Source organism: Xylaria bambusicola (genome assembly GCF_022495145.1).
Source record: "Xylaria bambusicola strain CBS 139988 unplaced genomic scaffold F5B22scaffold_3, whole genome shotgun sequence".
In the NCBI taxonomy this organism is placed as follows: domain Eukaryota; kingdom Fungi; phylum Ascomycota; class Sordariomycetes; order Xylariales; family Xylariaceae; genus Xylaria; species Xylaria bambusicola.
In genome coordinates, this window is record NW_025953556.1 from 1,459,884 (window position 1) to 1,472,412 (window position 12,529).

Genomic DNA, 12,529 nt, shown 5'->3' on the forward strand with positions numbered 1-12,529 from the left:
CTAGAGCTGACTAGCGGGCAAGACTGGGCAAGCGACTGGGGTCGGTCATCGGTACTAAAGACAGACTTAAAAGCGATCCAGCCTCTCTCCTCCTTCGTCTACCCACTTTGATTACCCTCCCCTCCTTACGCCACTGTCCCTCTTCCTGTTTCCTACGACTTCTTTTATCTGACTTCTCTACCACACGTGAGCTTCTACCGCATTTTACCTCTACTGTTGCGCACTACCTGGAGCCCTTCAACTGTCTACCGTTCGGTGTGATATAGTCGTATTCGGCGCAAGGACCCTTAAATACGGTGTCGTATTTCCTCTATATCACCTAGGGCTCTTTTCATTTTTTCTCCTCACACAATTCTAAAGCTAGAGAGAGGAAGCGTTCAAGGTATTGGTTATGAGTCGACGTCGATACTATTCTGACGACGAGTCTGACCTCGACGTCCATATTTCAAGGCGTCGAGGTCCCTCGCCCTCACCAGCTCGTCGTGCCCCTGTACAATATGTGGACGCCCGTGCCACACCACCGCGACCCCGTTATGTCGACCCCCGCTCTCGCTTTGAAGACTCTTTTCTTAGCCCGGCTGGCGCGGCTGGTGAACGCATGGTCGTGACCACTCGCCGGTCACGCTCCCGATCTCGCCATCGCCGCTCTAGCTCTAGCTCTGCTAGCCCGCCACCGCCTGCGCAAGCGCCGCAACAACCGATTGTTATTAACAACCGCATCTATAATTTGTCTGACTCCGAGTCCGACGATGATAGCCGCGATGAGCGGCGCCCAAATCGTGCCCGTGAATCCAGTTATGAGCGTGAGCGCGAGCAACGCGAACGAGATGCTTGGGCCCTTCAGACTGCGCGCCAGGAATATGAGCGCGAGCTTGAGCAAGAGCAGCGTACTCGTCGGCGCGAACGCGAAGCCGCCCAGAAAGAGTACGAGTTTGAGCGTGCGCAAAAGGAACTTGAGGAGTTGAAACTCGTCAAGAAAATCGATGAAGAAGAAAAGCGCCGTGAGCGAACTGCCCGTGAAGAGCGCGAGCTGCGCGAAGCCAAGAAGACGCTCGATGAGATGCGCGAGAAGTCTGAACGCGAGCAATTAGAGCGCCGCATCAAACAGAAGATAGACCTCGACCGTCTAAAAGAGGAGGAAGCTGCCCTCGCAGAGAAGAAGCGCCGCGAAAAGGAGGCCAAAGAGGCCGTAGAGAGATACAAGAAGCAAGAAGCCGAGCGAATCCTGAAAGAAAAGGAGGAGGCTGAGGAGCGCGACCGCGCATATAAGCAGCGTATGCAAGAGCAGCTCCTTAAGTCTGGTCTTGGTGATGAAGAGATCAACGCCATCCTTGCAGGCAAAAAGATTGAAAAGAAAAAAGAGAAACAAAAGGAAGTGGCACCGCTACCACAGCCAGTGCCACAGATCCATTACCACGAGGAGAGATCGCGGCCTACGTACACGCGCATGGCCCGACGACATCTGTCGCTCGAGACCCTTCGTGTCTACGACATCGAATATTTGATTGACCAGGTCAGTTACTCACCCCTCTTATATTTGCTCAATATGAGAGAAGAGTCCAGGATCACTAACATAGTACGACAGGATCCCGAGTATGTCCTCATCAAGCGGTGGGTTCCCGAACAGGAACAGGACATTCTCTGGCAACATACGCGCGTGCTCCGCGAGCAGCGCAGCAGCAAGCTCGTTCTCGCCATCGAAGACAAGAAGCACCACCATCACCATCATCTCCAGCCCGAGTTTGAATGGGTCCGCAAGAAGGAGCGCAGAAAGAGCAGGAGCCGCTCCCCCGCCCTGCTGACGTACCTTGCCGGCGGTCGCCCAGCTTAAGCATCACTTCTCATTGCTTTTCCATATACCCTATGTTTTATTCCTCCTTATTGGCGGAAAGGAGTAAACCCTCATTGGTCATTTCTGGTCCATGGTTTGTTATGCCATTTACGTTTTTACGAAACAATACAGTACTACCACGTAGTTTCTGGTTAGAAAGAGAAATAAATATGGGAGAATGAGAGCTTATAGGCGGGCAGGCGAGTAGGACAGGGGTAAAGGCATAGGAGATAAGGAGGCACTATTGATTGATTGATTGATTGAAATTTATCTTTTATTCATTGTTGTGGCATCTCTCTCTTCTCTCTATTCTTATTCATAATGAGGTTTATGAAAGATGAGGAGAAATATTACCTACTACACCACCTTTCTAGTTGATATTTTTGTTTTTCTCTATCCTCATGATTGAATGCTATGGAATGTGGGTACTTCAAACTAACGATGGAAACGAAAGCCATTGATCGCATCGCATCGCATTTGATGTTGGGTGAGAGGGTGGGCGAGTGAATGAGTCACTCGAGTGACTGGGTTTCTGTGTGAGCTGGGCGTTTTCTATGCGTGGTAGTAGTGGCGAGTGGTACCATAAGCAGTGGTACCTCTTTCGTCGTGGTGGTAGTGTTGGTGGTAGTAGTAGTACTATGTAATAATGGTTCTTCCGCCACTCTATACTTATAGTCATTTTGTTGCTCTCGTAATATCATCATACATGTCCACCCGTGTCCCGCTGCCAAGTTGACTCGGCCCTGCGAATCAACTCCTCGTACATCATCCACGCCAACGCCGAACTAAGGGCCTTGCGCGTCATACGTAACGCCAGGCCGTCGTAGAGCGACCGGACGCCCTCGCGTGTGACCATCATCTGACAGGCGTGGAACATGTTGCGGTACACATGTGGCTGCAGTTGAATGCGTGTCTTGACGGCGTCGAACGGGTTCGATATGAAGGAACACGTGGCGCCGGCCAAGGCGCCCGAACTGAAGTTGATGGTGGCCGATACTGAGCCCGCCATACCGGTACCGGGGAGGCGGTGGTGGGTTTCGCCAGGACCATAGATCTGGCCGAGGCGTTTCTTGAATTGCTCGTACGAGACGACGTAGAGGCCAGCGTAGGGGGCATCGCGCATGGCCGTCGCCCCGAACCCCGCGAAAAAGCCCGAAATGCGACCAGTCCGATATATGTCGCGGGCCGCGCCGATGACGGAGGCGTATGAGTACATACTAGATTCGTAGCGCACCTTTATCACGGTGAGCGGCATAAGAATGAAGCCTGCGAAGGCGCGAGCGAAGGCGCCCGATAAGAGGTTGGTGGTGTTGGAGAGCTTTGGGAGAGCGGATGAAGAGGGACGATTATGCTGATTTTGGCTGTGGAGCTGAGACTGTGCTGCTAAGGCTGAGGCTTGTTGACGGATCGTGTTCAACGTCGTGAAGTATATGGCCGAGCCCATGCCCGTGCGCAGCGCAGAGGGCACCGTGCCCCTCCAGAAGGCCGCGACGACATTGGGAGAGCGGGCTATCTCGCGGACGGCGGACCGGATCGAGTGGGTGCCGGACTGCTGGACTCGGGTTTTGAGGAGATCGAAAGGCTGGAGAAGTACGGCGCCTGAGATGCCGGAGCCTAGGCCGGCGACGAAGTGGAAGGCTGGTGATGTAGCTTCGTGTTAGCGATGCAGTGCAGTGCAACGATGGCGCTCGCTTCTGGACTCGTTCCAGGAAGCAGTCGTGTAACACTTACAGCTCGATGACCTGCCGGATTGGCCTCTCTGCTGTGACATGATTGACGAGCTCTACAGCAAGGCCTATGCAAGGCGGTAGCAATGGTTTTACTACTGTCGAGCCATTGGTACCTTCAAGAATCACCGAAGCAAGGATATGTAGGTGGTTTGATGTCGGCTGGGGCGGATAGCAAGAACACTCTTTCTTGTCTTAGCAATGACTATTCGACCTGTGGTGGGAGGTCCAGCCCGTCTCCGTTGTCTGAAATTATGACAGATACGGCGCCCCGCGCTATTCTACGCCAATCAAGGATCCAACGTTAGGTAAGGTAAGACGAACTACAGGCGAATATGTAGGATCAGGCGGGATACCTGTTTGAGGTCAAGTTTTTCACATGTGAGTCAAATATAGAGTCGAGATTATATTTGACATCACATTTCGGCAGCTCACGGCGTCTCATGTCAAAAATTTCCCGCCCGTTCGGTACCCCTTGCATCGGACGTAGCCATCTGCGCGTCATTGGGTTACAACGCCCGATTCGCTTAGTCGCATATTGATAATATGTTGAAACCGGATGTATGCAATTTTCAAGAATACCCCTATCATCCCGTTGGTACATGTCACCAGGTAGATGGGTAGGCTTTGGTGTATGTAGTCCGCATTATGGCTGTTCTCTCAGATGTCGGTCTATTGTATAGATACGGACGTGACTTGACAAGGCCATGGGAGTAATTATAGGGGTTGCCCTCAATATGGCGGCTATTTTTTTTTTTTTTTTGGGTGGGATTATGCATTAATCTTATCTTGAGCGCCAACAATGGATTCAAGGCGTCCTGCCATAAGGCGATGTCGTCTTACAACTTCTACCCACTCATCCTCCAAATTCTCACCGAGGTCGAGGCTGGCTAACAGAATACCAAAGTCCCCTCCCAGTCGCCCAAGACTTCCGGCACAATACAGAACCTGAGTCAACAAACTGTCTCGTGATGCTTGGTCCCTAACGTTGGGTAGATAGATTCGTAGTGTCTCTACAAGCATCTCAATAATATGGAGGGGAAAAGTTGACAACATTGAAGGCATTGATTGTAGTGGATCCCGTCCGTCTGGCGTGGACGACTCCTTCGACGCCTGTGGCGGGAATACGCTTTTAAACATTGACACGATAGCAAAACTCTGTTCTCTAAATATTTCAATATATCTTTTCAGATATCGCTCGGTTTGCTGACCACCTGACCATGAACCACTAGCTGGGGTATTCTGCTGTTGGCGGAGCCTTTCCTTGTCTGCAAGCTCACGCAGTGGTTCTAGAGCTTGAAGCATGTTCATAAGGGTTGAAAGTCGGCATATGAGGAACAAGGCTCCCAGACCATCATTATCACCAGCTCCATTGTGGCTTATATTGCCCGATGGGCTTAAATCAGGTGCAACCCTCTTCAGCCAGCTAATAGTTCTGAGGGCAGCTGTCAACTTAAGGCTCGGCGTCCGTAGACTAGAAATGAGGTTCTTGGCCATGAGCTGCATGGCTTCGTCGGCTTGGTGAGCAACCGCCGAAACCAGGGAAGAGTCCGGGTGCAGGGTGTGGAGCCGCCGTATATGATTATTCAGATCTAAAGCAGAAGCATAGTTGGCAGTCAAGCTAGATGAGCTGGTAGCGATAGCGGATGAAAGTAGAGTAGGGAGATCGAGAAGATCAACAACTCGCTCAACATTCCGTGACAGAAGCAATGCCGTCTTCCGTGTTTTCAGTAATTCGTTGTCGGCTGATTTGTGATAAGTAGTAGAAAAGCGGACTGCAGCATCGTCCAGTTTCGGTATGACAGCTTTGAGGTCGGATATAGAAGTCGCCAATGCAGGAAGGGCGCGGCCCAGGCTTGCATGGCTCTCGGATGATGAGATGATGGTTTTATGAGAGCGCTGAGAGAGCCCTTGAAGGGATAGCAATAGAGAATGGGAGCTTTGAGCCAGCGTCTGTGGTTCAACGGTCTCAAGCTGCTCAAGCGGCTGAGCGGCAAGTTTGGTAAGATATTCCAAAGCAACAGGGTCTGGAGGCGATGATCGGCTATCTGGCGACAGAGACGGAGTCAACAAGTCATAGAGTAGGTCGGCCATCTGAGGCTATTCGGCCAACGGCCCGAGGTCCAATGCTGAAATAATAGATAACTCTCGCTGTGTTCGTAGATAAGCCGCCCAGTGACCGTCGTGATTAAGTGAGTGAATGACTGAGCCAGGCAAGCCTATCTCATCGTACCTAACTGGTGACCAGTCAACTTAGAGAGTGAGCAAGCTTGGAAAGAGCAAATGAGAAATAACGCCCTATTTTCCAGCACCCTAGTAGCTTGATTGCCTGAGTATCTACCAACAAGTAGTTCCCCAAGCTACACTGATTCAATGCTAAGAATAGCTTGGCCGGGAATTCAAGTTGAAGCGTGCCTTGAGCATGACCTGCAAGTACTAAGTAGCCGCGCGTGAGAAAGTCACATTGTCCACTGTGGGCTGTGTCTTGCTGGCCAGGTGCGCTAGGTAGGTACTTCAGTACACTAAGACCTGTATCCCGTAGCCTGTACATGGCAGGGTCTGGCAGGGGACCCAACTGTTGAAGCCACAGGGGTGGCCTACTATAACTTAGGTACCTAGGTACCTACCTTACCCAGGTGCACTGTACAAAGGTACCTAGATAATACAGTAAGTGACGTACAGTGCATCACTCAGCTGTGTACGGCTTCAGCGTCTGACTGACTGTAGGGTTGTTCAACGTCGTTATATCTACATCATTCATCGAAAACTCACCTAAAGCCGGCTCCATTATTTGCGACTTATTCCTCCCATCGCAGTGTCTCCTACTGTCCTTCTCCTCTATACACACATACCTGAAATAGATCGAAAGCGTCCAACACTGCGCAAGAACTCGACCACGGACAGACACGGGTAATCCTCCAACGGATCACGGATCTGCATGTGGTGCCTAGACTGCTTGTCCGCTCTTGGCTCTCCTCGGTGCGCAAGGCTATTGGAGCTAGATCAGCCCAGTGTAAATAAGGGTTATATGTGGGTTAGCTGAAGCTTGTCCAGTCGCTGCCCATTTGACTCCCTACCCGGGTATAGATACACCACGTCACGCACCATCATCACGCAGGCCGTCGTTGTTCCCCCCAAACCTGGGTCTGATTACGTCCTTTCATACGTATAAATCCTCGACGGGGACGGGAACACCTCGCTCGTAGCGAGCCAGCATCCTCTTTCATCGTTTCGCTTTCGTGTCAGCGTCCGACACCGAATTATATACACCCAGCATGAAGGACCCTTTCCCAATACCGCCCATCCCCGCGCTAAGTAACGCCATCCAGCCCTGGGCCGACTACCTCAACCTGCCCACGCTCCCTCTACACATCCACGAGATCGTCATAATAGCCGCCTTTTACGAGTTCATCCGCAGTGTCGTGTCGCCCGTATTGTCCTCCCGCCTCTTCCCCCGCCAGTATGCCGCGCTGTCTAAGTCGAAGAAGCTCAACTGGGACGTCCATGTCGTCTCCTTCGTCCAGAGTACCACCATCAACATCCTGGCCCTGTGGGTGATGTTCGTCGATGAGGAGCGGAAGCAGATGGATTGGCAAGAGCGTCTCTGGGGATACTCGGGAGGTCCAGCTATGATCCAGGCTCTCGCCGCCGGCTACTTCCTCTGGGACTTATTTGTCACCGCTGCTAATGTGAACATCTTTGGCTTGGGCATGCTGGCTCACGCCGTCAGCGCTGTTCTCGTCTACTCTTTTGGCTTCGTAAGTGATCCTATGCACGCCTTTCGGCTCTCCACATGTCGACTAACAATCGGGACCAGCGACCGTTTGTCAACTTCTACAGCACTAATTTCATCCTATGGGAACTGTCTTCGCCCTTCCTTAATATCCACTGGTTCTTCGACAAGCTCGGCATGACTGGCTCTCGCGCTCAGCTCTACAACGGCCTTGTCCTCATTGGAATGTTCTTCTCCTGCCGCCTGGTGTGGGGCACCTACCAGTCCTTCCTCGTCTACCGCGACCTATACGCCGGTATCAGTCAGGGGCCAGATTTCCTAGCCGCCGAGAAGGCAGGTACGGCAGGCTTTCCGGCGCGCTATGCTGAGAGCATGCAATTTGTAACCACATCCACCGGCGTGCCCCTATGGCTAGCCACAATCTACGTCGGCAGCAACCTGACCCTAAACTCACTCAACTTTTACTGGTTCTTCAAGATGATCGAAGCCGTCCGCAAGAGATTTGATCCCAAGGCCGAAGAAAAGGAGGCACCCGTGGCATCAGCTAAGGCTAATAAGGATGGTATCGCCGTTGTAGCTACGGGGGCCAATAACGGAGTCACAACTCGCCCAAGAAGGCGGACAATTCTAGATGGAGAGGACCCTGATGCGCCACCGCCAATCTAATAGCTTCAAGGGTCATCTCAAGCCATGCTTAAAGCCCTAGCATGTCTCCATTCTGCTATATAAGCGGGAAAGGTAGCGCGAGGTCTTTCCAATGGCCAGTCCGACTGCCCCTAGATCAACTGGGGAGTCAAGTATGTATTCGACGCGAGTACTGCATCAAAGCACCGCGTCCCCGCCCTCGTATTAATAGTCACTACGGGAAAGGGGAACTCGTGAGGTTCGTAGCGCTGTCAGGACATGAAGGGATAGATTAATGATGAATAATTAAATACTGCTAGTGTTATATACTAGAGGGCGTACTAAAGTCTGTATATTGGCAGAGCATGGGAAGGTAGCCGATAAATCAAATGGCCAGATGCAATGCCTCGTCAATAAGTCTGTGTCCAAACTACCTCCACGCCTCCCTAAGGGTTCCCTTTAGTAATAATGTAGCTACAGACCCCGCCTCTGTGAACCTCATGACACTCTTCTTCATCTTAAGTTCCATGAAAGGACGTATTGATATAGACAAGCCAGCGAAGCCTGAAATATAGTAGCTGACACAGCCCATAGCTATCTACGCATTGGATCTATCATAATGAGATGATTGTTCTTTGGCCTCCTCTTTTTCGACGACCGATCCTAAAAACCGAAAGGGTTTTGGGGAGCTGGAACGAGTTAGTATGTTAAGTCTATACAGCAAGGCAGAGTGCGTCACTTACTTGCTTGCGCAAGATTGGCACGACGGCCTGTTGGCTGTGGAGCGATCTTGTTGGCAACGCCAAAGCGTACAGGGGGTGCGGGTCCGGTCTTTTGAGGCTGTAGGGGAGCTATGGGTGGCGGCTGGGGTGACCCGTTCATCGCCGGGTTGAATCCCGCACCACCGAAGCCTCCAAACCCGGTTTGTTGAGGTTGCATCTGAGCTTGAGGAGGAGCTATGCTGGTTCTCTGAGGTTCTAGTGCTGGCGGTAAATACGAATTGATACCCGTCTGTTGCGGGAATTGTTGAGGAGGTTGGAAGTTACCAGTGTATCCTGTAGGTTGGGCTTGGAGAGATGGAAACTGCTGAGCACGTGGATCGGCAAATGGACTCTGCATTTGAGGCGCTCCTGTCATTTGAGGCTGCATGAATTGCTGGGGTCCGAATCCAGTAGGCTGTTGCATGTTGACTGGCATGAAGCCTTGAGAAGTTGGCTGTTGAAAGTTGCCCATATAGGGTTGTTGGAAACGCTGCTGGTTGAGTTCGCTCAAGCTTTGTCCTGGGGGTGCAATGCCAGTCACCTGGGGTTGTAAGATTGGCATTGCCGGTGGAGCGAATCCACTCGGCTGAGCTGATTGTGGTGCTGATAAAGGTCGCGCCGGCGGAGGTGGCATGAGTGCACCTTGTCCGCTCATGACCTGGGGGGGTGTTGGCCGCTGCCGGGTCCCAAGCCCCAGATTCAAAGATGGTGCTGATGTGGAGGGCCCAGTTGGTGTAGGAGGGATGCCAGAGAAAAATGACGGCGTGGCTCCTTGAGGCTGGGCCGCTGGTTGCACTACCTGCGGCTGGCTAACGACTTGTGTCTGTTGCGGGAGGGTGACGGGAGGAGTCGGTGCTGGTGACTCTACTTTAGTCGGCTCAAGTGGTGCGGACAGCAGAGAAAGATCTAGCATAGACTGTGTTGGGGCAGGCTGAGGCGCTGGTTGAGGAGCAGGCTGAGGAGCCGGCGTCGTCTTGGGTTCGGGTTCTGGAGCGGGTTTGGATTGGGGCTCTGGTTGTTTGGCTGGCTTCACGTCCCATGCATCATCATCGAAGCCACCACTGCCTTTAGTAGCGGCCTTGGAACGAGACTCTTCGGGGGAGGACGACGAGGACTGTCCGCTTTCGCCATCCTTTGGTTGGGAGAGTGCCTTCAGGTCAATAACGTCATTTGTTTGGATTGCTGGAGCAGGACGCCCTTTTCGTGTATTGTTCCGAAGCGTGCCCCCTGGACCCGAGAAGAGACCGCCTGTAGAGCCGCTTTCACTGTCGGCTTCTCCATTCCTTCTTCTTCCGTCTCGATCAAATTTCTTGTCCAAGTAGCGCATTACTTTGATAATGTCGCCCTCGTGCAGCCCAATATTGCGGAGAACAGTAGCATCGACATCTGGTAGTACGCTTTCATCCATGGAATCTTTCGCGAACGCCTGAGCATAACGCTCGCACAGACCAACAGCGACCTCGCAAGAAAGGAAAAACTGAAACCAATCGTAGTCTGGCTTTGCAGGCTCTACGGAAGCCCCAATACGATTTGATGAAGCGGTTGATGAAGTCGCCTTTTTCATATTGTTCCGCATGGACTGTTCACGCTTCACAATAGCTAGTGGCTTTTCCTCGTCCAGGGATACACCCGTGGTCCGCTCGATGTATTCGATATCTTCCAAAGACATCTTCGCCAGGGGGACCGCAATTTTGACACCATTCATTTTATGTAAATTGATCTTTCCATCTTTGAGACCCAAAAACTGTGCTTCAACGCTAAATGACTTCGATCTGTCGGTCCAGGTGCGCACTTTTGATGGATCTGGCTCTGCGAGAATACGTTAATAGGGAAAACGTGCGAGGAGACGAGGAGACTCACTGGACTTGGATGACCCTGACCGGCTGGTATCTGCGCGGCCGCTGTCGTGTCTGCTTCGCTGTTGTGTAGAAAGGTTACCATTGTCTCTAGCAGACAAACTACTTTGTCTTTCAGATAAGTGCATTCCAGGCCCTACCTCTGCTGCTTTTTGGTCTTTCTTGACGGCTTCTCTTGTTAAACGTGCCTCCTCTTGTCGATTTTGTGCCACGGCACTTATGCCTGTGTTAACCCCGGTTGGCCCCCCGGAGATTATCGTTTCCAGGACTTCGACATAGCTACTTGGAACAACACCCTCTTTCCCATTCTTGAGTCGCCGGACCTGCCACCATTCGTCGCTCTTCGTATCATCGAGGATTACCACTTCGTCTCCCACATCGACCGTTACCTCATCGTCTCCTTGAGCCTCAAAACTGTACACTATCTGACCTCGCTTCCTAGTGCCTTTTCCAGTTCCAGCCGCAATGACCTCCCGAAGACCCTCGGCTTTGACGGCCCCAGAGAGCTCACCAAGCGCGCTGACAATCTCTTCGGCTGTATCTTTCGCCCCTGCATGGAAGTCAATACTTTTGCTTGGTCGTACTAGTTCCAGAAACACATGTTTTCCTTCTCTCGAGTAATGCGTCATCTTTTCAGCGGTCCACTCTTGAGTAGGGCCATCCTGAGATTTTTCAGGAGCAATTAAAATTACACCAGTTTTTAGGTTGACTCCTAATGTCGTTGGCATTTTCTTCTTCTTGCCCATGACAGATACCATTTCATTAATGTTGTACATATGAAAGCCGCCAGGCGCAAGAGGGCTGAACTGCGCAGGGTGAGTGTCATAATTATCTGTAGGAGGACGACTTGAAATTCGCTGTGGAAGTCGCGGGGATGGTACGGATTGTTCGTTCGATACGCTTGAATGTGATCGTGGTCGCATTGGGAGAGCAGGGCTTAGTTCTTCCCTGGTTTCCTCTGGCTCCTCTACATACGGCCGAGGAGCACGCGTGATAGGAGGAGGGGTCGGATCGCGTGTTGCCGCTCTTCCTTGCATGACGCTCGCTAGAGCGGCTGCTGGCCCGCTCGGCGGAGGGGGAGAGGGTATGGATGATGGCCGCTCCGGAAGCGGAGGACTCCTGGTTTCTTCCGACTCTACAGGGACTACTGGTCGTGTGGGAAGTTGAGGAGGAAGCTGAGGGGGCGGTGACTCCAACGCCGGCTCATCCTCAGACTCAGGCTCTTGTGGTACTTGTGGTACTTGTCGAGCAGATGAACTACTTATCTCAATATAGTTCGCAGGTACGAAGCCGAAGTCTTTCTCGTAGCCAACAAGGATCCAATCCGGGTCGGAGGCATCGTACACACGTAATGCTGCGTCTTCAGGAAACGATAACTCTTCGTCAGTTTGACGAGTATACTCATAAAGGGACCTCGCCTGCCCGACAGGTTGGGCCTATGATAGAATTTAGCAAGCTTTGTCGTAGATCACAACGATTATTGAGCAGTAAACTTCGCACCTCTTCCACATAGTTGTTAGGCACCAGACCAACGGGCTCATCCTCTTCATCGGCGCTTGCCTTCTTCTTAGCTTTCCACCAATCATCTTCTTGGCTTTTCTCTAACACGCATAGCAAATCGCCCTCGCTTATGGTAAGTTCTCCTTCGGACTGCGGCGCATAATCGTAAATGGCCTTATAGATGCCTAGAAACGCCATGATGGTCGAGAGAATGCGATACCGGAATGGGCGAAAAAAGCGATCCCACAAGACACACTAGTAAACCCTACAAGATTACGCAAGGACAGGTCAAGCTTTAGTACTAGAGGAAGTAAGCGGAACTGCCGTCGTCGCCGTCGTCGCCACTACCAAGGGTAATCGAAGCGTCGTCGCTTGTTTGATGGGTCGTTCGTGGTACACCGTAGAAGGCGGAGCTTCCGGGGATGGTTTACGCCGGGTACCGTCAAGAAGGAATTCGTCGGAGCCTGGCGATCGAATTAAGAAAACTGTAATGAAGA

At 51.9% G+C, this 12,529-nt stretch overlaps 4 protein-coding genes across 4 annotated transcripts; 2 read left to right on the plus strand and 2 right to left on the minus strand.

The window, feature by feature from the left end:
- The first annotated feature begins 65 nt into the window (after nucleotides 1–65).
- Nucleotides 66–2,181, plus strand: F5B22DRAFT_268494 (uncharacterized protein). The gene is made up of 3 exons (XM_047970169.1): nucleotides 66–186; nucleotides 375–1,513; nucleotides 1,586–2,181. Exons 2-3 carry the CDS (start codon nucleotides 392–394, stop codon nucleotides 1,829–1,831), a joined length of 1,368 nt encoding a protein of 455 aa, XP_047835458.1. The 5' UTR covers nucleotides 66–186; nucleotides 375–391; the 3' UTR covers nucleotides 1,832–2,181.
- Nucleotides 2,182–2,531: 350 nt separating this feature from the next.
- Nucleotides 2,532–5,652, minus strand: F5B22DRAFT_633411 (Dor1-domain-containing protein; the record flags this gene model as incomplete). The annotated part of the gene is made up of 2 exons (XM_047976827.1): nucleotides 2,532–3,413; nucleotides 4,360–5,652. The coding sequence occupies 2 exons, from the start codon at nucleotides 5,650–5,652 to the stop codon at nucleotides 2,532–2,534; spliced, it is 2,175 nt and encodes a 724-aa protein (XP_047835459.1).
- Nucleotides 5,653–6,243: 591 nt separating this feature from the next.
- On the plus strand, nucleotides 6,244–8,131 carry F5B22DRAFT_268497 (TLC domain-containing protein). The gene is made up of 2 exons (XM_047970170.1): nucleotides 6,244–7,316; nucleotides 7,376–8,131. The coding sequence occupies exons 1-2, from the start codon at nucleotides 6,834–6,836 to the stop codon at nucleotides 7,955–7,957; spliced, it is 1,065 nt and encodes a 354-aa protein (XP_047835460.1). The 5' UTR covers nucleotides 6,244–6,833; the 3' UTR covers nucleotides 7,958–8,131.
- Nucleotides 8,132–8,394: 263 nt separating this feature from the next.
- On the minus strand, nucleotides 8,395–12,320 carry F5B22DRAFT_268533 (uncharacterized protein). Its single transcript, XM_047970171.1, has 4 exons — nucleotides 12,033–12,320; nucleotides 10,537–11,968; nucleotides 8,659–10,485; nucleotides 8,395–8,604 (listed from the first exon to the last, which is right to left on the minus strand). Exons 1-4 carry the CDS (start codon nucleotides 12,228–12,230, stop codon nucleotides 8,579–8,581), a joined length of 3,483 nt encoding a protein of 1,160 aa, XP_047835461.1. The 5' UTR covers nucleotides 12,231–12,320; the 3' UTR covers nucleotides 8,395–8,578.
- Between the last annotated feature and the right edge of the window lie 209 nt (nucleotides 12,321–12,529).

Coding starts and splice junctions, on each gene's coding strand:
- F5B22DRAFT_268494 (XM_047970169.1), top strand. CDS start 392: ATGAGTCGACGTCGATACTATTCTGACGACGAGTCTGACCTCGACGTC. Junction 1,514..1,585: donor TCGAATATTTGATTGACCAG/GTCAGTTACTCA, acceptor ATAGTACGACAG/GATCCCGAGTATGTCCTCAT.
- F5B22DRAFT_268497 (XM_047970170.1), top strand. CDS start 6,834: ATGAAGGACCCTTTCCCAATACCGCCCATCCCCGCGCTAAGTAACGCC. Junction 7,317..7,375: donor TCGTCTACTCTTTTGGCTTC/GTAAGTGATCCT, acceptor AATCGGGACCAG/CGACCGTTTGTCAACTTCTA.
- F5B22DRAFT_268533 (XM_047970171.1), bottom strand. CDS start 12,230: ATGGCGTTTCTAGGCATCTATAAGGCCATTTACGATTATGCGCCGCAG. Junction 11,969..12,032: donor CTAACAACTATGTGGAAGAG/GTGCGAAGTTTA, acceptor ATTCTATCATAG/GCCCAACCTGTCGGGCAGGC. Junction 8,605..8,658: donor TGCCAATCTTGCGCAAGCAA/GTAAGTGACGCA, acceptor AACTCGTTCCAG/CTCCCCAAAACCCTTTCGGT.